The sequence below is a fragment of the Myotis nattereri genome (genome assembly GCF_964212035.1).
Source record: "Myotis nattereri genome assembly, chromosome: 5".
Taxonomy (NCBI): Eukaryota; Metazoa; Chordata; class Mammalia; order Chiroptera; family Vespertilionidae; genus Myotis; species Myotis nattereri.
Genome location: NC_138080.1, coordinates 22801983 through 22823308, shown reverse-complemented (window position 1 = coordinate 22823308; position 21326 = coordinate 22801983). Strand labels below are relative to the sequence as shown.

General features: G+C 50.7%; 1 protein-coding gene across 1 annotated transcript; it reads left to right on the top strand.

Moving 5' to 3' along the window:
• Positions 1-222: 222 nt before the first annotated feature.
• BRME1 (break repair meiotic recombinase recruitment factor 1) lies at positions 223-19569 on the top strand (the record flags this gene model as incomplete). Its single annotated transcript, XM_081093125.1, has 8 exons — positions 223-253; positions 5281-5455; positions 7670-7751; positions 7980-8084; positions 11993-13261; positions 16379-16464; positions 18405-18497; positions 18828-19569. The coding sequence occupies 8 exons, from the start codon at positions 223-225 to the stop codon at positions 18976-18978; spliced, it is 1992 nt and encodes a 663-aa protein (XP_080949251.1). The 3' UTR covers positions 18979-19569.
• Between the last annotated feature and the right edge of the window lie 1757 nt (positions 19570-21326).

The following is a 21326-nucleotide window of genomic DNA, read 5'->3' as shown; positions in this document are numbered from 1 at the left end:
GAGGAGGTTTGAGCTCCTCCCAGCCAGGCCTGGCCCGGGGCTGCTGCGACTCCCACCTGCGTCCTCTGGGGCCCAACTGACCCCTCAGGGCGGCCCGCGGGCCAAGATGGGGGACGGGGTGGCCTCTCCCCTCAGCCGACGGCCCTGGGTCTGCATCGGGGGCAGTGGCTGCTTGTAACGATGGGATTTTGCTCATTTTCAGGTTTCTCAGGGAGGGATAGCATGAGTAAGAGGAAGAAGCTGCGGACCTCAGGTAGCTGGCTATTCAAGTTGATCTCTTTATGGCCGTTTCTGCGCTTCGTAGGAATTTGGGCTTATTAATTGCGGAAATGCTGAAGTGACCACACCAAGCTCCTTTAAAAAAAATAATACCTGCTGGTTAAGAAAAGTATAAATGATGGAAGAGTGCCTCCAGTAGAAAGTGAAAGCTTTGTGGGCTTCCTCCAGCCTCTGGCGGGTTCTGCAGCCGGGAGGGGGGCAGGGCCCCGGCTTTGTGGCCGGGGTGCAACCCCCATGCAAGCCCACGCCGGAGACTGGTCCTGAACGGAGCGTGACGTGTCGCAAGGCCCTCTGGTGTGCGGCTCCGTGCTTCACAGTCAGACCAAAAACCTGCGTTCCGCCCCACCCTGCTGCTCCGTGGGGCAGGTGACGTGCTGCGTGCCTCACTTTCCCCCTTCTGCAGACGGGGTCATAGAGCGGCTCTCCTTTTCTTTAGAACAGTGATTCTCCGCCTGGTGCGGGGAGGCGTTTGCCCTGCAGAGGAAGTTGGCGATGTCTAGAGACATTTTGGGTTTTCACAGTTGGTGTGTGTGGGCAGGGTGGTCCTGGCCTTTAGTGGGTCTAGGCCAGGATGCTGCTCAAAGTCATAGGATGTGCATGACAGCCCTCACAACACGGAGCGATCCAACCTCAGATGTCAGTGGTGCTAAGGTAGAGAACCCTGCCTGAGAGCTCAGATGTGGATTAGTATAGTATTTGTTGTTTTGTTTTGTTGTTCTTACAAAATATCCTTAGGATATTTTTTTCCATTGATTTTTAGAGAGAGTGGAAGGGAGTGAGCAGAGGGAGGGGGGAGAAACATTGATGTGAGAGGGGCACATTGATTGGTTGCCTCCCACACTTGCCCCTGACTGGGCTGGGGAGCGAACCTGCAACTCAAGTACTGTCCTTGACCAGGAATTGAACCTACCACCCTTCAGTGCCAGGGCCGATGCTCTATCCACCGAGCCACACGGGCCAGGGCTGGATTAGTGTTTGTCATGCGCCAAGAAGAGACCCTAGGTAGTACGCAAATATATGCTACTCTTATGATTGTCCTTCTAGACTTTATTCCCCTATGTTAACATCCAGCAAAACCACAGGCCATGGATCAATCATATAGTACAGCATTTAAAAACCACAAACAAAAATAAAAATAGGAAATGTCCTGGCCAGGTAACTCAGTTGATAGGAGTGTTGTCCCCTACACCAAAAAGTTGAGGGTTGAAATCCTGGTTGTGGTTTGATCCCCAAATCGAACTGGGCTGGTACGAGAGGCAACCAATGTTTCTCTCTCTTTCTCCCCCTCCCCCTTCCTCTCTCTCTAAAAATCAAAAACATATATCCTTAGGTGGGGATTTAAAAAAACAGGCCCTAGCCGGTTTTGCTCAGTAGATAGAGCATCAGCCTGAGGACTGAAGGGTCCCGGTTCAATTCCGGTCAAGGGCACATGCCCAGGTTGTGGGCTCGATCCCCACTGTGGAGCGTGCAGAAGGCAGCTAATCAATGATTCTCTCTCATCATTGATGTTTCTGTCTCTCCCTCTCCCTTCCTCTCTGAAATCAATAAAAATTTAAAACATTAAAAAAGCAAAAGAAAACAAACAGGAAATGAACCTGAGTACACTACTTCTTCCAAACTTTTCCTTCACATACAAAAATATAGTGTTTTTATTGGGAAAGTAGAGGCCCGGTGCATGGATTCGTGCACATTGAAAGGAAATTAATTAGAAGAAATATTTTAGAGGCTGAAGAGGGACCACGGGAGGGCTCCAGGGCGTGTCCAGCCCATCTTGCCCAGTCCTGATCAACTGGGCCCCAGCAGCAAGCTAACCTACCTATCGGAGTGTCTGCCCCCGGTGGTCAGTGCATGTCATAGTGACTGGTAGAACATTCGAATGGTTGGACACTTAAAATATTAGGCTTTTATATATAGAGATAGCATCATCGCACATTGATATGCAACCTTTTTAAAAAAATATATTTTATTGATTTTTTAACAGAGGAAGGGAGAGGAATAGAGAGTTAGAAACATTGATGAGAGAGAAACATGGATCAGCTGCCTCCTGCACACCCCCAACTGGGGATGTGCCCGCAACCAAGGTACATGCCCTTGACCAGAATTGAACCTGGAACCCTTCAGTCCACAGGCTGATGCTCTATCCACTGAGCCAAACCGGTTAGGGCCAACCTTTGTTTTTTACTTCATGGTATATTGGGACCATCTTCACTTGTCCATATACATATAAAATTTCCTCATTAGAAAAGAAACACAAGTATTACATAGCATAGTTTGATTTCCCTGTCTATTGTCTAAGGTAACTCAAATTTCTTAAAAGTTTAGCAATAACTTCTTTACTTAGTGCTTAATGAAGTTAGGGAGTAGCATTCATTTTTTCCCCTCAAAATGTGGGACCAAAAATAAATTATCAACAGATTGAAATATTTTGTGTAGAGATGAGCAATAGGCTGCTTGGGACATGAGAATTTCTCTGACCTCAGAGGGGGAAGCTGGGGACAGCCAAGCCCACCCACAGCAAGTCATTTGGGGCCTCTCTTGGCTGTGGACCCCCAGCTCATTGAACCCCGGGGCTGGCCCAGCTGTTTCTGTATGCCTTGGATGGGATGGGGAGAGAGGAAGACAGTTCTGGCAGATGGTGAAAGAAGCCCTTTCCCTTCCAACATCTTTTTGGCCTTTGGGGTTGAAAACAAGGTTCTGCCTTAGTTTTTCTTATATTAGTCTTGTGGGAACAGATCACAGGAAGGAAATGAGAGGCTCTTCACTTCTGTTGATATTTTTGCTTCTTATTTGGTATAAATGTCCATTAGATTAGCAAAGAAAGCTAGTGTTTGGGCATCTTAAAAAAAAAACAAATAAATGAAGCTGCTGTATTTTGTGTTTTCTGGCAGACCACAAGGTAGGAATATGTTTGTGTAAGAAACTCATTGGAGCGTTGCTCTGGGTGCAGCATTGGGGTGGGCACCTGAGAAGAGGCAGATCAAGCACAATATCAAAAGGTACAGCAGGCCGAAACCGGTTTGGCTCAGTGGATAGAGCGTCAGCCTGTGGACTGAAGGGTCCCGGGTTCTATTCCGGTCAAGGGCATGTACCTGGGTTATGGGCACTTCCCCAGTGGGGAGTGTGCAGGAGGCAGCTGATCGATATTTCTCTCTCATAGATGTTTCTAACTCTCTATCTCTCTCCCTTCTTCTCTGTAAAAAATCAATAAAATATAGTTAAAAAAAATAAAAGGTACAGCAGACTTAGTGCCTCCCCTCCACACCTTCAAGGTCAAGTCAAGAAAAAAAAGAAAAATGCTTCTCATGGAGAGAGCTAATCAAATACACAGCAGTGGGTTATAGTTCTGAATGGGCACACACGAACCATAACAGAATTAGAAGAAATTATAGGAAAGTTGCTGTGGTCTAGTGGAGTGCACACAGTTGAATGAATGCTGAGGTGGACCCTAGCAATTGGCATTGGGAGAAAGGGGGGACTTATTCAATGGGTTAATGTCAGTGGGTGTAAGGAGCTGAGGTTGGAAAGGGTCTACGTGACTGAACTCCAGGAAGATCAGACCTATGTCTGGTTTGTCCTTTTGTCTTCACTGCCTGGTCAGAAGCACGGTACACAGTAGGCACTCAATAAATGCCGAAGTACACTTAGGTGTGCAGACTTTGGAGCTGGATGCCTGGATCCCGCTCTGGATTCCTTGGCCTTCTGTACCTGTGCTTTCTCATGTGTAAAATGGGCATAACAACAGGCCCCTACCTTGAAGTTTTATCATAACACACCCAAGTTCTTAGGACAGTGTCTGGCCTGGAGCTCACCAGAGTCAAACCTTATTATTTGTTCATTAAATAAATGATTCAGTTGAGCCCAGATTTGGGGATGTTTCACAAACCAGCAACAATTGGCAATTCATGTGTAAGGGAGTTTCCTTTATCCAACAAAGAGATGTTAATAAATACCTTTAAGCCCTAACCGGTTTGGCTCAGTGGATAGAGCGTCGGCCTGCGGACTCAAGGGTCCCAGGTTCGATTCCAGTCAAGGGCATGTATCTTGGTTGTGGGCTTAATCCCCAGTAGGGGCGTGCAGGAGGCAGCTAATCGATGTTTCTGTCTCATCAATGTTTCTCTCTATCCCTCTCCCTTCCTCTCTGTGAAAATTAATAAAATCTATATATTTTTAAAAGTACCTTTAAGCTCTAAATTGCTCTCAGTGACGGAGAAGGTATTGCAGAGATACAAGGAAATAAGTGGCAGCTGAGACATCAGTTCCTTACCACTTAATCACTCTGGGTCCAAGTTTTCCCAGGGTGGATATTTTCAGGCGTCACAGAAAACTAGAGTGGTGCACCATTTAGTTGTATCTGCGTTTCCTGGGAAGTGATGTGTATTTTCTACATGTTTATTGAATCATCTACCAAGTATTTATTGATCACTGATGGTGAACTAGATGCTCTTCTGGGCACTTGAGACTCAGCAGAGAGTGAGATAAACAAGGCCACTCCTTGCATGGAGCAAGTTGTAGTGGGCAAGACAGAAAGGACCCAGTACATTGATTCTTGCAGAAGAGCTTTGAAGTCAACAAAAACAGCATGGGCCTGACAGGGGATGCTCTATAGAAAAGTTAGGGAATGGCTCCTCTGCAGGGATGTTTGAGCCGAGACCAAAGGAGCCAGTACACACCTCTCACCACTTCCCCAGAAAAGCAGTCAGCTGGGTTTTGTCTTCTGTGGTTTAGAGCCAAATCAGGCCAACTCAGGATTCAGCCTCAATCATGACCAGTCCACAGGTAAAAAGCTTTGGAGTCCCATAGCCACATAAGCTCCTAGGCCCCACCTGGATAAGGTTCCGTCCCATCTCTCGCTTTCCAGGCAAGTGTCAGAGCAGTGGTTTCCTGCCCTTGGAACAAGCCTGCTCACTCTGCAGCAGTGGCCTCGCCGGGTTTGGTTGTCAGCCATGGAAGTGCATGCTCCTGGCATCCTCTCCCCCATTGTCTTCCTTTTCTCTAAACCAGGAGAAGGAATTTGTCCACCAAAACCCCCAAAGCACCCAAGGCTCGGAGACCCTGACGAGGATCCTCAGAGTTTCCAGTTTGGCCCTTTGGGTCACCCTGAAGAGTCAAAAGGCAGTTCAGGACCTGTTCCCTCTACAGAGCAGAGTGGGGAGGAATCAGGACAGGAGGCCTCCAGGTAGGTGGCTCAGAACAGACTCTTACTATCAGTATCTAGACTTACTCTGTCTCTGGAACCTCTGCTGGCACAATTCAAGCCCATTAGCATATCTTCATGCTTCTTCTGTTCCACTTCCAAAGTTGAAATCATATGAAATTTTGGTTCCAGATTTTGGTCTTTTTTTAAAAAAGTATACATGTGTATCTCCACAATTATTATAATACTAAAGGCCTGGTGCACAAAATTTTGTGCACTATGGGGTTCCCTCAGACCAGTCTGAGCCCTCTTGCAATCCGGGACCCCTCGCTCCTTACTGCCTGCCTGCAGTGGAGGCGGGAGAGGCCACCACCACCACCACCACCATCGCTCGCCGCTGCACTCACCAGCTGTGAGCCCAGCTCCCAGGCACTGACCACCAGGGGGAAGCTCCTGCGTTGAGCATCTGCCCCCTGGTGGTCAGTGCGCATCATAGTGACTGGTCATTCCACTGTTCTGTCGATTTGCATATTAAGGTTTTATTATATAGGATAAACGTAGTCTCACCAATGTTTTTTTAAAAGATTTTATTTTTAGCCCTGGCCGCGTGGCTCAGTTGATTGGAGCATCGTCCCATTTGCCAACAAAAGTTGCAGGTTTGATTCCTGGTCAGAGCACATACCTAGGCTGCAGGTTCAATCCCGTCAGGGCATGTATGGGAGGCAACCGATTGATATTTCTCTCTCTCTCTCTCTCTCTCTCTCTCTCTCTCTCTCTCTCTCTGTCAAATCAATAAAAAACATCCTCAGATGAGAATGTAAACAAAAAAATTTCAGAGCACTTTTTTAAATTTCAGAGCACTTTGGTTTACAAAGATTTGAGAGGAAGACAGAAATTCCCCACATACCCCTTGCCTCACACATGCATGGCCTCCCCCATTGTCACCATCACTCGCCAGAATGGTACTTCTTATTTTTTAGCCAAAGAGGAACCTACACTGACATATCACCAACCAAAGTCTGTAGTTTACCTTAGTCTTCACTCTTGGTATACATCCCACGGGTTTGGACAAATGTATAAAGACATGTATCTACCACTCTAGTATCATACAGAGTACTTTCACTGCCCTAAAAATCCCGTTCTCTGAGAGACTGTTCATCTCTCCCCCTGATCCTGGCAACCACTGGTCTTTTTTTTAATATATATAATATATTTTTATTGATTTCCGAGAGAAAAGGAGAGGGAGAGAGAGAAAAAAAAACATCAATGATGAGAGAGAGTCATGGATCAGCTGTCTCCTGCACGCCCCCTACTGGGGATCGAGCCGCAACCTGGGCATATGCCCTTGACCAGAATTGAACCCGGTACCCTTCAGTCCACAGGCCTACGCGCTATCCACTGAGCAAAACCGGCTAGGGCACCACTGGTCTTTTTACTTCTCCATAGTTTGCCTTTTACAGAATTTCATGTAGTTGGAATCATACAATATGTGGCCTTTCAAATTGGCTTCTTTCACTTAGTAATGTGCATTTAAGTTTCCTCTATGTCTTTTCATGGCTTGATAGCTCATTTATTTTATTTATTTTATCCTCACCAGAGGATATGTTTGTTGATTTGAGAGAGAGAGGAAGGGAGAGAGAGAAACATTGATTGGTTGCCTCCCGTACATGCCCCTCCTGGGGATCAAACCTGTAACCCAGATATGTGCCCGAACTGGGAATCGAACCCAACACCTTTTGGTGCATAGGACGACACTCCAACCAACTGACCCACTTGGCCAGGGCTCAGTTCTTTTTAGTGCTGAATAATATTCCATTTTCTGGTTGTACCATTTCATTTACGCACTGGAGGCCATCACGTTTTGGCAATTATGAATACTCCTGTTTCTTTTGGCACTGTGTTTCTCATATCTACAAATTCCCTTAGAATTTGCAGAGTTGGAGGCAGGAGTGCCAGTGCAAATGAGAATTCCTGGTCTCACCTGAGGAGCAGATTCCTGGGATTATAAGGGTGAAGTGCTGCCACAGCAGGCAGCTTCGATTCTAGATGTGGGACTCAACACCCTTCTTAGAGTCAAATGTTCCCCAGCACACTGCTCCCCTTCATCCCACCCTCTCTCAGCAAGAAGGTGCTCCAGGACCTCCCTTCTGGGAGACTGAGCACTGCTTTGCCCTTGGACTTCATTCTCTGTCCCACTAGGTGCACTGAAAGCCTTGGGTGATTTCAGAACCTCTTGTTTTGTCTTTCTCCACCCAGCTCTCTGGACAAGGAAGCTGGAGCTCCTTCCAGGAGCCTCTCGCAACCAGAAAAGGAGCCAATCCCCTTTCCTCCTTCCCAGGTGAGCCTGTTTTGTAGCTTTCCCTGTGAGCAAAAAGAAGCCGCCTCCCTTAGGCGGGAGCTCCTGCCTCTGTTCATCCTCGTGGCCAATGGGCTGTTTGCCCTGGGGATAGAGGGCACAGGCCAGGTTTGAGACGAGAAGGAAACCGGTTTGGGCATTTGTTTGTTTTCTTAGACCTCATTCCTCCCTTATATTTATTGCTGCTTTGTTCTTGTATCTGGTTCACAGAACTCAGACAGGAGGTTTGTCCCGCAGTTTGCAAAACCCAGGAAGGCAGTGACAAGACTAGCTGCTACGAGGGAAGAGGACCTCGGGAGTGGGACCTTTAGCTCGGTAAGACCCTAAAATCAGGAGGCTGAGCCCCATAGATGGGCAGCTTCTTGGCCAAGCCTTGGCAGCTGAGCTTAACCTTGTTGTTGTTGTTTTTTGGCAATGGCTAGATCTGCACCTCTCCACACCCCATTTTCAGCACTTTGCACTACAGATGTCTCTGGACTGCAGGTGCTATGCAAGCAGCTCCCATGCCTGTGAGAGGCACTCAGGACAGCTGTGCCCATATCAGAGTGCTGGAGGCAAGAGCCCTCTTGCCCACATTGCGTGAAAATTAGAAAACTCAGAAAGGCAATCCTGACCAGTTGCTGCTCAGTTGGTTGGAGTGTCATCCCAAACACCAAAAGATTGCAGGTTCAATTCCCAGTCAGGGCACATACCTAGTTTGTGGGTTCATCCCCTATCAGGGTGCATGCCATGCAGAAAGCAACTGATCATGTTTCCTCTCTTTCTCTCTCTCTCCCTCCCTCCCTTCTTCCCTCCCTCTGTAAAAATCAATAAAAACATATCCTCCGGTGAGGATTAAAAAAGAAAACTCAGAAAGGCAGCCCATGTTCTGTCCCTGAACCCCTTTGCTTCTCAGTAGCTTTTGGGCAAGTGGGGGCTGTGGGGGGTCTCACAGTGTGCTCTCTTATCCTTGCCGCTGTGAGCTCCAGCGCTGACACTGTCTGGTAGCACAGGCCCCAGAACAAGTGAGTGGTGGGAATGCCAGCAACTGCGTTTGTAATCAGCCTTAGTTGGGAACACCCTTGATATCTTTCAACTGGTGAATGGTTGAACAAACCATGGTCTGTCACCGTGAACACAACTCAGCAATAAAAAAAGGAGCAAAGTAGTGACACAGGCAACCACATGGATGGATCTGCAGAGCATTACATGGAGTAGGAATAGCCAATCCTGAAAGGTTATTTGCTATAGGGTTCCATTTACAGGACATTATTGAAATGACAAAGATCATAGACATGTAGGGTGGACTAGGGGTTGCCAGCAGCTGGAGATGGGGCAGGGGGAGGGACGGGGAGGTCACAACATGGGAGAGAGGTGTGTGTGGCTGCAAATGGCAGTGCCAGGAATCTTTGTTTTGCAACTTTTCAATATCTTAACTCTCAGAGTGGATACACAGCCTCCACCAGTGAGAGAACCGTATAGAACTTTTTTTTTTTTAATATATTTTATTGATTTTTTACAGAGAGGAAGGGAGAGAGAGATAGAGAGTTAGAAACATCGATGGGAGAGAAGCATCGATCAGCCGCCTCCTGCACACCTCCCACTGGGGATGTGCCCACAACCCAGGTACATGCCCTTGACCGGAATCAAACCTGGGACCCTTCAGTCCGCAGGCCGATGCTCCATCCACTGAGCCAAACCGGTTTCGGCCCATATAGAACTTAATACACATACACGAATGGGAGAGCCGAATAAGGTGGGGGACTTGATCAATTTCAACACCCTGGTTGTGATACTGTACGTTGGTTATATAAGATGTTACCATTGGGGCAAACTGGGTGAGGAGCACAAAGGATCTTTTCACATTATTTCTCACAACTGCACAAGAATTTGCAATGATCTTACAAAAAGTTTAATTTAAAAAAAAAAGTAGGGGTGATAGCTTTGCCATTGATGCCGAAAAGGCTGTATGTGACTCAGCGGTCTGGTGGCTGGTGGCTTCATTGAAGCCCTATAGACATGCTGTGACCTTCAGTGGTCTGACATTTGCAATGCAGACCCTTTCCTAGAAATATTTGCCCTACTGTGCAGGAAGGTTATTGAGAAGGTGTCTCCACCCCAGCACTGATAACTACAAAAGAAGTGGGGGAGCAGCTGCTCTCTGTAGGCATCCTGGATGCAAACCTCAGTCCCTAGGTATTGAATTTATTTGCAGTTCAATTTGAAGGGAGAGATGATGGCATGGGGGTGAAAGGAAGGGAGATATTGAGTTGACTCCATTGTTAGGGGCTGAATAGCTTGAAGGATGGAGTTGCTGCTAGTTGAGACAGGGAGACTCTGAGGGGATGCCCAGGAGCTGGTGTTGGTTGTGTCACACTGGAGGTGACCAGGAAATGCCAGGTGGGAATGTCAGATACATGCATCTACAGTCAGGGGCGATCTGGGCTGCAGTGACTCCACAGGTTTAGGTGTGAGCACCTAGAAGGATCGAGCTGCCATCTACCTAAGGATGGTACTCCATCTATGTCCCAGCTGGAACCATACTCTCTCTGAGCCTGCTCTGGTCATCTCCCACCTTTTAAACAGTTTATCTTGAAATGATTAGAGATTTATAGGAAGTTGCAAAAAACAGTATGGACCCATTGATGGATGAATGAATGGGATAAGCAGAATGTTGCATATCCACTCAATGGAATATTATTCACCATTACAAAGGAAGGATATACTGCTGCATGCTACAACACAGATGATCCTGGGGACATTATGCTAACAAAATAAGCCAGTCACAAAGCAACAAATGGCATACAATTCCCCTTACATAAGGTCCCTAGATTAGTCAAACTTCTAACGACAGTAGTGTGGAGGTCATGAGGGGCTGGAGAGAGGGGGGATGGGGACTTAGTGTTTAATGGGGATAGAGCTTCAGTTGTACAAGGTGAAGAGTTCTGGGGATGGGTGATGATGATGGTTGCATGCGAGTGTGAATTTACTTAATGCCACTGAACTGTGCACTTAAAAATGGTTAAGATAGTGCCCTAGCTGGTTTTGCTCAGTGGCTAGAGCATTGACCCACTGACTGAAGGGTCCTGGGTTCAATTCCGGTCAAGGGCACATATCTCAGTTGCAGGCTTGATCCCCAGCCCTGATCGGGGCTCATGTGGGAGGCAACCAATTGATGTGTCTCTCTAATATTGATGTTTCTCTCTCTCTGTCTCTCCCCCTCTCTTCCACTCTCTAAAAATCAATGGAAAAATATCCTCAGGTGATGATTAACAACAACAAAAAAATGGTTAAGATGGTGAATCTCACATTGTGTGCATCATACCACAATTTAACAACAAAACAGCACAGAGAAGTCCTGTATTTCCTCCCCTAGTTTCGCAAGTGGTGACTCTTACATACGTATGGTTCATCTCCAGTCCAGGCAATTGACATTAGTGTCATCCACAGACCCCCTTGAGTTTTACTAGTATATCCTTGATCTCCACATGCCTGGTGGGAGAAGGGGATGTGGGAAGGATTCCTGGGCTTCCGGTTACCCTCCGGCCTCTGGCACAAAGCTCTGCCCTGTCCTAGTAAGTAGTCCCCCCTTTTCCGTGCTTTCACTGGCCATGGTTTTAGTTAACCTGTGGTCAGCCACTTCCAAAAAAATATTAAATAGAAAATACAGAAATAAACAATTCATAAGTTTTAAATTGCATGCTGTCCTGAGTAATGTGATGAAATCTCACACCGTCCTGCCTGGGACATGAATCGTCCCTTTGTCCAGTGGCTCCACCCTACATATGCTCCCTTCCCATCAGTCACTTAGCAGCCGTTTGCGTTATCAGATTGACTGCTGTGGTATCACAGTGTTTGTATTCAAGTAACCTTTATTTTACTCAGTAATGGCCTCAAAGCCATTCATATAACTTTTATTACAGTGTACTGTTATAATTGTCCTATTTTATCATTAATTATTGTTGTTAATCTCTTATGGTGCCTAATTTGAAATATAACTTTATCATAGGCATGTATTTATAGGAAAACACATAGTATATACAGGGTTCAGTACTATCTGCAGTTTCAGGCATCCACTGGGGGTCTTGGAACGCATCCCCCATGGATAAGACGGAATTACTGTACTGATCCCTTCAGTGGTCTGCACAGTGTCTGAGACTTTGTACAGGGCCAGTAACAACTAGAAAAATCTTCAGAGTGGTTGGTTATTGAAGGCCTGAGGCTGAGCCTTTCTCTCTACACAGGAGACACCACCAGAGCCCAGTGCCCAGCAGGCAGGAAGCCAGTCATGGCAGGAGTCCCCAGAGCTCACTATCTTGGAGGCCAGGGAGCCAGGAGACCAGACGCAAACAGATGGCACCCACTCCGAGCAGAGTGTCCAAAGCGCTGTCACACCTGTGTCCAGCAGGGGGGATTCTCAGCCTGAGGTCTCCAATGACATTTCTTCAGAATGGGGGATGGTGCCCTTGGTTTCAGAGAGTGCCAGCCAGGACTGTCTATTGAAACAAGGGACCAATTTGCCAGATGCTGGAAGCACAGAGGGGGGTTGGATTCCAGGTGATCTCAGCCAGAAAGGGCATCTGCCAAGCACTGGTGCTGAGGAGAAAGAGCCAGACCAAGGAGTCCCACAGGAGGAAGGTGGCCAAGGGGGAACAGGGACTGACCAGGAGAAAGGAGACAGCGTCTTAGGCCTGGTCACTCAGGGCTCAGAGCCAGGATCTGCAGCCCAGGCCCCACCTGACCCCCTGCAGATACTCAGCAGGGTTGGCAAGGAAGCAGGAGGGAGCTGTAGCAGCCCCAGACACTCCTCCCTTAGGATCAGTGTCATCACAGATGTGGTCACAGACCCCACCAAGTCAGAACAGAGGGCTCTGGAGTTGACGGGGCCAGATGAGAAGGCTAACACCCAGGCACCTGCCTCTCCCAGCAGGAAGGCCCCTGATGGAGGCCATAGCGGGGCCCTGCTCACAGGCCCGCCTCTCGCTGGGGAGGCCACAGAAAGCAGAGGAGAGGAAGGGTGGGAGGCTGACCCCCCTGGTGATGTCTCCAGGGGCCCTGCAGCCTCCCTGGTTCTGGCTCATGAGACCCAAGAGCCCTCAGTAGGTGCTGGATGTTCCAGTCCTGTAGCCTCGGAAATTGACCCAGTTGTTGGTCAGACACAGGTACCAGACCTGGATCAAGAAGGGCTGGGAGGTGTGTGTGCGTTGTCTTTGTTGTCACAGCCCTCAGGTGAAAAGGCAGCCAAATTAGGTAGCCAGAGCCATGAACAAGACTTTGGGGGGTTCAGTCCGTCTCTTGGAGCCTCTGTTCCACCATTGCACAGAGAAACAGCAGTTGGTCCTCCCCCGGATGCCAGGGCCCACCAGGGCAGCCCAGATGCCCCTGCAGGCCTGGCAGGCCAGCCCAAGCATCCTGACCCTGCAGATCAGGCCGCCTTGGAACTCGACTTCCTGCCAGACAGCCAGATACAGGATGCCCTGGAAGCCCTCAACTTTGAAGCCCCACCTGAACAGGTAAGAGCTTCCTTAAGTTACAGCCAGACCATCCCAGAACAGGTGCCAGTGTCCACAGGCTCTCATCCAAACCACCCAACGGTGGGGGAAGATGGGGCGTGTGGTAGTCTGTTTCTATGGCAGACGAGTCTAGGGGGTCTGAGTTGCAACTTCAATGGATGTGTGGAGTCTGTGATTTTCCAGAAAGAAAGACCTGCTTTTCCATGAGGGGCCTGTGCCAAACATATGTATGGAATTTCGATTTTATGCTGGGGGCTGCCTGCGTGACAGGCAGTGGGAAAACTGCCCAATGAGCCTCTGCCAGCCCTGGCGTTCACCTGTCAGGGCAGGTGGCAGCCTTGCTTGAGCCCTGCTCCCAGAGTAGGCTCCATGTCCCTGGCTGGTGGCACACCTGAGCCTGGGCTAAGTGCTTTGCAGTGGTGCTCTGAGAAGTAGGTGGTTCTCGGTTCTCTTTCCACACACTGGGTTGGGCACCTGCCAGAGGTGACACAGCCAGGAGGGGAGGAGGCCGAGTCTGCATCCAGATTATCCTGATTCTACACCTATGCCTCAGCCACCCCATCCCAGAATGTGGAGTCCAACTCCCTTTACAAACGATGGCCTGTTTTTTCAGCTGTTCCTGTTAAGATATTTTCCCCAAAAAATGTATTCAATACATGCTTGTCAAGAGCCTGCATGGTCCCTGCTCCCCTGAGGTTTTCAGTAGCACTGTTCCCGCCTACCTCTCCCAGAGTGAGCGTTTTTTAAAAATATATATTTTTATTGATTGCAGAGAGGAAGGGAGAGGGAGGGAGAGATAGAAACATCAATGATGAGAGAAAATCATTGATTGGCTGCCTTCTGCACGCCCCCCACTGGGGATCGAGCCTGCCCCTGACCAGAATCACCCCTGACCAGAATCGCCCCTGACCGGAATTGAACCTGGGACCCTTCAGTCCACAGGCCGACACTCTATCCACTGAGCCAAACCAGCTGGGGCCAGAGTGAGCACTTTTGTACCCTTTCATTTTGGAACTTAAAGAGTCTGCATGTGACACAGCTCCCAAACAAGCACAGGATCTCATCGGGTGCCCAGCTGAAGAAAGCCAGCCATTCTGAGGCCGTAGGGAGCGAAGGTGGTCTCCACTGCATTCTGGCCCTCCACAGTCTCACCTGTGAGGTGATTTCAGACCTGGCCCTCCCTGGGCTGTCCGGGCCCTGGCTCCTCCTGCACCTGTCTCATGATCACCAGATGAGCAAGATCATGGAAAGTAGGTCACAGTGCAGAGTTAGAACACGATCTCCTGGGAACAGCTGAAATTTTAGAATTGGAGCCTTGTTTCTTGAAAAGTGCAAACTCCTCACGCGGAAGGAAATGCCGTCTAAGTTACTCCCAGTCTCTGGCCTCTTGGGCAGTGGCTAAGGGAGAAAGCTGGGGAAGCAGTTGGGACATTTGGTGGCAGCCAGCAGGCAAAAGAGCGAGCCCTGCCGGACAGGCTGCCAGTGACTGTGCACTTGGGAGTCAGCAGTGGGGGGGCCCTGGGCAGACAGCCAGGTGGTCAGACCTGACAGGTGCCCCAGGGGAGTAGGCGCTGCCTTGACAAGGCTGCCAACGCCCAGACGAGTTTCGTTTAGATATTGGGCGTTCCTGAACAAGTTGGGGTGACCCAGGCACAAGCAAATTCTCATGGGAAGATTCTGATAGCCCCTGGCAGGAAGGCCAGGTGGGCAGGGACACTTAGGTGCAGCACAGATGGATGGAGGGCAGCCTCACCAGGCACGGTGGTGGGTGCCGCGTCAGGTGAAGCCACTCAGAGACTCAGAGGTTACACAGCGGTGACTGACCGGCTTCAAACCCACGTCCCCTCACAGGAAACTGGTGTTTTCTTCTACAACAGCTCCCTTGGGACATGATACTCACCCCAGAGCTGTGGAGCCTCCATACACCTTTGCATCAAAGGAGCATCAAAGCTGAGTCCCAGGTCCCTTTCAGGGGCCTACAGCTCTGACCCTGGCATGTTCAGAAACACTTTGGTTGTGACCGACATTCACACAACCCTGGTGGGCGAGAGAGTATTCCCATGGCCAGGAGCAGTGCAGTGAGTTGGGTGAATATGTGGTCTTTTAAGCGAGAGTTGCCTGCATGAAATAGCCAGGTGCTGGGAGACACTGTATTACTGTCTGCAGCAGAGACCCCAGCTGGCACTGCTGGCATTCAGGGCCAGCTTGTTCTGGTGGTGGGGACTGTCCTGTGCACTGTAGCATGTTGAGTAGCATCTCTGGCCTCCACCCAGATGCCAGTAGCACCTTCTTCCCCAGTCGTGACAACCAAGAATGTCCCAGACATTGTGAAGTGTCTCCTGGGGATGGAGTCATCCCCAGGTGAGAACCACTGGCTGCAGGCAGTTTTTCAGGTACTTCTTTGCTAGTGTAGCTCAATCCTTCACCCTGTCCCCACTCCATCAGGGAAGAGGATGTCCCTAGAACAGGCCCCTTTCCAACCCCAAGACTTCGGTCTCCTTAAAAGAGGCTCTGGGCTAAGCTGCTGCCCCCACCCCCACCCCCAGCCTCTTTCCTCTTTCCATGGGACACATGTCACCCCGTCATTGAGCCTGACATTTTCCACAAAAATTAAAACACTGTCGATATTTAGAGACTTAAGCTTCTCCGGGTTATTTGGCTCTCTCCCCTATTAATTATGAATTTTTCCTTTGCAATAGATTTGCAAGATCTTTTCCTGACATAAAATGTGTGGCTTATCTGGCTGACCTCTTCCCTTCAACACTGATGCCCACCTTGCTACAGTCACTGCACCCAGGGGTCCTCTCTGTGCCTTTCTAGGTACTGCAGGATGCACAGAGAATGTGTGCATGGAGCCCCCAAGGCATAGGGCAGCTTGTTGGAAGGTGCAGGCCCAGGGGAGGACAGCAGGTCAGGCCCGTGGTTCCCTGTCTGCTCTCTTTCTGAGGGGTGATGGCAAGAGAAGCCCAGCTGGTGGCCCCCAGGTCTAACCACTTTTCCTCCAGGAGTTCCAGCCTTGGTGTTCCTGCCATGGCCCAGGTGCACAGACGTTTCCTGTGTGACTTTCCTTTCCTTTCCTGTGCAGGGTAACTGTTCACACATGTGCTCTCTTTCCAGTTTCCTGCAGGGAGCGGGGTGGGCCCTTGCTGGACTGGCACCAGCCTGAGTACTGAAGGAGGCCCCCTCATCGAGTCTCAGCCAAGGTAGGCCAGGTGGGAGGCCACCCCAGGACCCTCATCTAGGGGGGGTGGTCTTCCCTTTAGAGAGGGAGTGTCACTGCTTTCCTGGCACTGAGCTGCCATGATCTCCACCCCCCGCCCCAGCCCTGTGAGCTCCCATTTTGCTGATGAGGGTGCCTGGCTCTCCCTCACTGGGCCTCGCTTTCCTCAATCCAGTAAGGGAGCTGAGTTCTGTCCTTCAAACTGCGTGTCCCCGGCTCCCTGCAGGTGGAAAACTGGTCACCAGCCATCTGCACCCAAACAAGCATCTCTCCCCGGGACCCCTGGTGGTGCCCCTGGTTCTGTGGGTTGTTTGAATTCAGTGTGTGCATTTTTCTGGAGAAAAGGTCTAGAACTTTCCCTGAATCTCCTCAGAGTGAAACGGCTAAGAACCTTGACTGGGCTGATCTTGGGTGGTCCCAGTTTTGGCCCAGGGTCTGACCTGGCTTGTCTCCTCACTTCCCACTTGGCTCTGTGCCCCAGGCAGGCCACTGGGTGCACTGTCCCTCCACCTGAGGAGTGTGCGTGTGTGGGACGAGGGTGTCCTCTCCCCTTACTCCAGAGGCTCTCAGTCTGTCATCTCCCTCCAGTCCTTTCTCCCGCCCTGCCGGGGCAAGCACTGGGTGGCCATCCTCTCCTGTTACAGGCCTCTCTGCAGAGGCGGTGCCTTATCAATTATTTATGGCCAAGCTTCTGTTTCTGTCTAGCAAGTGTGGAGGAGGGACTAGGGGTGCAACCCTGGGTGAGTTTTTCTTTCCCGCCTCCTCCTCCTCCTTCTCCTCCTCCAGGGATAAGGTAGCATGTTTTTGCCTTCTTCCCTTGCATAAGCTTTGTCACTAGTACCTGTTGTACTAGTCACACACACACACACACACACACACACACACCCTGCACAAGTACCAGAGGCCATTCAGTCAAAATGGCCCCACCATTGTTTGAGCAAAGAGGAGGGGGAGTCGCGTCTGAGTCTGATGTCCTTGCTGGGCGATGTGACCCCACATGGACATCTGGAAGGCCCCCAGGGCAGGGCCTGCGGTCATGGCCCATGGTGAGTAAGACACAAAAGAAGCTAAGGCCAAGATCAGCCAGCCGTCTTGGGTGACAGCAGCAGGTGGAGCAGAACAGAGATCCTGTAGTGAAAGACCAGGAGGTGCTGCCATGCCAGGGTCTGGTGTGATTTGGGGAAAGCTGTTGACTGGAGGCCAGGAGGACGACCCTCTGCTAGCACCCGCACGCCACATGTTAGATACAGTGGGTGCTGTGGCACATCCACCGCCCCCATAGAGGTTAACACCATCCAGTGCCGGCTCTTCCAGAAACTGTTCTGGGCACTGGGCAGGCAGTGTGGGACAGGACAAAACATGAAGCCACCATCTACTGCACATTGGATGGGGCAGGCAGGGTGAGAGAGAGACAAGCAAATTAGATAAGCAGATGGCAGAGTGTTAGGGAGAAAAAGTCAGTGGGGAAGAGGTTAAAATTTTAACTCAGTGATCAGAAAAGTATTCCCCCAATCCCCCTCAAGAAGGAGACATTTGGGAGAGAACATTCCAGAGCCCTAAGAGGTACTCAGGGAAAGGCCAGGAATTCATCTTGTGGCTGGAGGGAAGGCAGGGACGAGAGGGAGGGGATGGGGGCTGGAGGGGCCAGCAGATGGTACAGTGACCATTTTCACAGCCCTTCACCCCATACTGCATGGGAGACGAGCTGTAGGCGCAGGAGCTGGGGGTCTGGGGAGACTGGTGGGGAGAGGTGGCTGGATTCTGGGTGTGCTTTTGGCAATCGATCCAGCTGGGTTGGCCATCAGAGCTCTGCCCGCAGTAGCTGGGAAAGCAGACAGCTGAAGGCCCAGCGAAAGCCCCCCAGAATGGTGTTTGGTGGAGCTGCCTGCTGAGGTCAGGCCTCTTATCTTCCTTTCCCTACAGTACCCACAAGGGGATCAAGCCCCGTGAAGCCACCAGGATGGAGGACGCAACCGATACCATGCGCGGCCTCATTATTGAACTCTCCAACCTGAAGTAAGAGGGGATGGATAGGACAGGCAGTGGGATGGGAAAACCAGTGTGGCAGCAAGAAGGAGGCACCCTATAGCCGCCCAGACCTCCCATCAAAGGGCCTCCAAAAAATGTCACTCCTCCTGGGCTCTCACCTATTACGTCATAGATTCATCCTTTACAGACTTGTTAGGTTCTAGAGAGGGCCTGGGACAGTCAGTGGTCCACTCTGTAACAGGTTGGTTCTGATTGTGCATGTGTGTCTGAGAGTGTGTGAGCCTCTGTGAGAATGTGCAAGCAGGAGTGTGGGTGTGTCCTGCTCTGCCTCATAGTCAAACCAGCATATTCCTGCAGCCGGCTGATCATGAATGCCCACCGGGACCTAGAAGCATTCAAGCGCCTCAACTACCGGAAGGCAAAGCCTGCAGGGAAAGCCCCCATGCCCTACACATCAAAGGGGGCTGGGGCTCTCCCTCGAGGGGAGCAACCCTGGCGGGATTTGTAGATGCTTCCGAATGGGGAAGCTGGGGGACTGTGTGCAGGGCTTACCCCTCCCATGGGTGTATGTTTTGTTCAAACCCTGGCCCCAGAAGTGCCTAATGTTCCTGCCACAGAGCTGGCAACAATCCCCCTGCAGACCCCGGAAAGCCTTCAGTCCCTGATGTTGCTCCTGGTATTTTGTCACCCCTGGTACTTTGTTATCCCCAAGATGCTCCAGCGGATCCTAGTGGGCCCCAGAAACTGCCCTTTAGCCGACCTGGAAGTCAGCCTCCCTGGGAAACCCTGGAGGCCCCACTGGAGTCCACAGCAGCCCTCTGGAGTCTGTATGGGGAGGGAACCTGCTCCCTGAGAAGCTGAGGCTGCAGGGGGGAGTGGAGGCGGGCTGGGGCCCCAGGAGCAGGGCCCAGAGCCACCCAGATGTTTATCTGGGTTTGCAAATTTTGGCTCCTTAGCTGAGGTTATGGCAGGTTCAGAATTTGTTTCTTTCCTGGAGGAAAAAGGGCCCCCTTTGTTGGTTGTGCGTTTGTCTCTCTCTGGATTTCCATTTTATTTATTTTGGAAAGAGCACTAATAAATGATTCCCTAGCAAGGCCCCAGACCTGCTGTTTGAAGGTTGAAGCCATTGGGTTCCTTGATATTCGGCCCACAAACCTAACTGCCTCTTTCCCCTTTTGCTTCTCATCCTCCCTAGGAGGGCAAGTAGGGCTATTGCTGGGACACAGGTCAGGGTGTCCGCACGAGTTCCCAAGTGTGTGGGATTCCCTGGGAGCGGGTGGCTGTGTGGGCCCATTGAGGCACCCACGCCAGCACCTGTGAGGCAGTGAGCCCACAGGACTCACCTGGAGAGGTGTTTTTTTCCCGTGCTCAGTGGCCCTGTCTGTTCTCCATGAGACAAGCTGCTTTGAAGCCCCAGACCGGAAGGAGGCAGTCCTGGGGGGTTGTTATTAAGACAGGATGTCAAGGAGGGGTCACTGCACACCTCATCCCCCACAAGCCTGACCACAGCCCCCAAGGTAGCATCAGAAGCAGCCCCAGACACTGTCATCAAACCCATTTCTCAGAAAAAAAGCTATTTCTATTAAATTGGTCACCACCAGGTGGACCAGACCTGTCCCTTTATTAGTGGCTCTGCCAGTGACTCCCTCACCCAGACTCCTAGGGCCATGGCAGAGCACCCCTCCCACTGCCTATACCCTCGGAGACTATTCAGGAGGGGAGCAAGTCAGATCAGGGTCCCCTTTCACCTCTCCTTCCTTGACCCCGCCAGGACATGCCAGTTTGTCCAGTGTGTCCAAACCCTAGGAGCTCTGCCCTTGGCAGTACGCAGCAGCTGGCAGTGCCTGGGATGTTGTGTCCCTAATTCAATTTGAAGACGCTTTGGACGGCTCTCTGTGGTGTTTTTGGCCTCCATTCTCCCCCTCCAAGCCTAGGCAGCAGGCTGTCTCCAAGGGCAGGCTCCCATCCCAGACTCTCCTTCTGGGTGGCCCCAGGTCCCAGTTCAAGGGCAGAGGGGACCTACAAAGTCCAAATCCTCCTCCACCCATCCCTGGGAGAAAGACCGTGTGTGTTGGGGGTGGGGGCCAGCATCCTGACTTAGGGGAATGTGGATGGACACTTGCCACCTGCCAGGGAAACAACCTCCAGTGATGGAGGCGACAGTCAGGGGTAGGTGTTCCTCTGAGCACAGCCCCTTCCCAGGAGAGCTGGATCACAGTCCCCTGTGGGGAGGGCTCTGTATCTCCTTCTCTTGCCCAAGCAGATCCAGATGACCTAGTACCCCTGGGCAAGGCCTCAACTGGCTGACCCCCCAGGGCATAGTCAACATAGTCCCATTCTGGCCCCCACCCAGAAGGGCTTGGTATATTAACTCCATGGCCCAAGTCACGGGGGCATTGTGGTGCGATGGAAAACATTCACTGAGGGCCTCCTTGGCGAGGACAATGGGGGTGAGGGAGGCTTGGTCTAATGGTCTCTCCATTTCTCCCCCCATATCAGGCCCTCACCCCCAGCGTGTGAGATTCCACCTATTTAGCATGTCAATATGTTATGAGTGGCTGAAAGGGGGTTTGAAAACATCAGAAAAAGTCCCAAATATGCCAGCAGCAGAAGTCATGCCCAGAAGTGCCAGGAAAGGAGCCACCTCTCAAAGCCCCACAGCCACCCTCTGGTGCCCACTCCCATTTCTCTGCTCCCCCAGAGCCTCAGGGTGAACTGAAATCCAAATAGCAGTCAGGAAAGTGGGAATCACGGAACATGTGCAGGCTAACAGCCAGGAGAGAAAAGGGGTGCCCCAGCCCCTCCGAAGCTGTTCCCACTAACCTGTCTCAAGACCAGCCTCATCTGACCACTGAT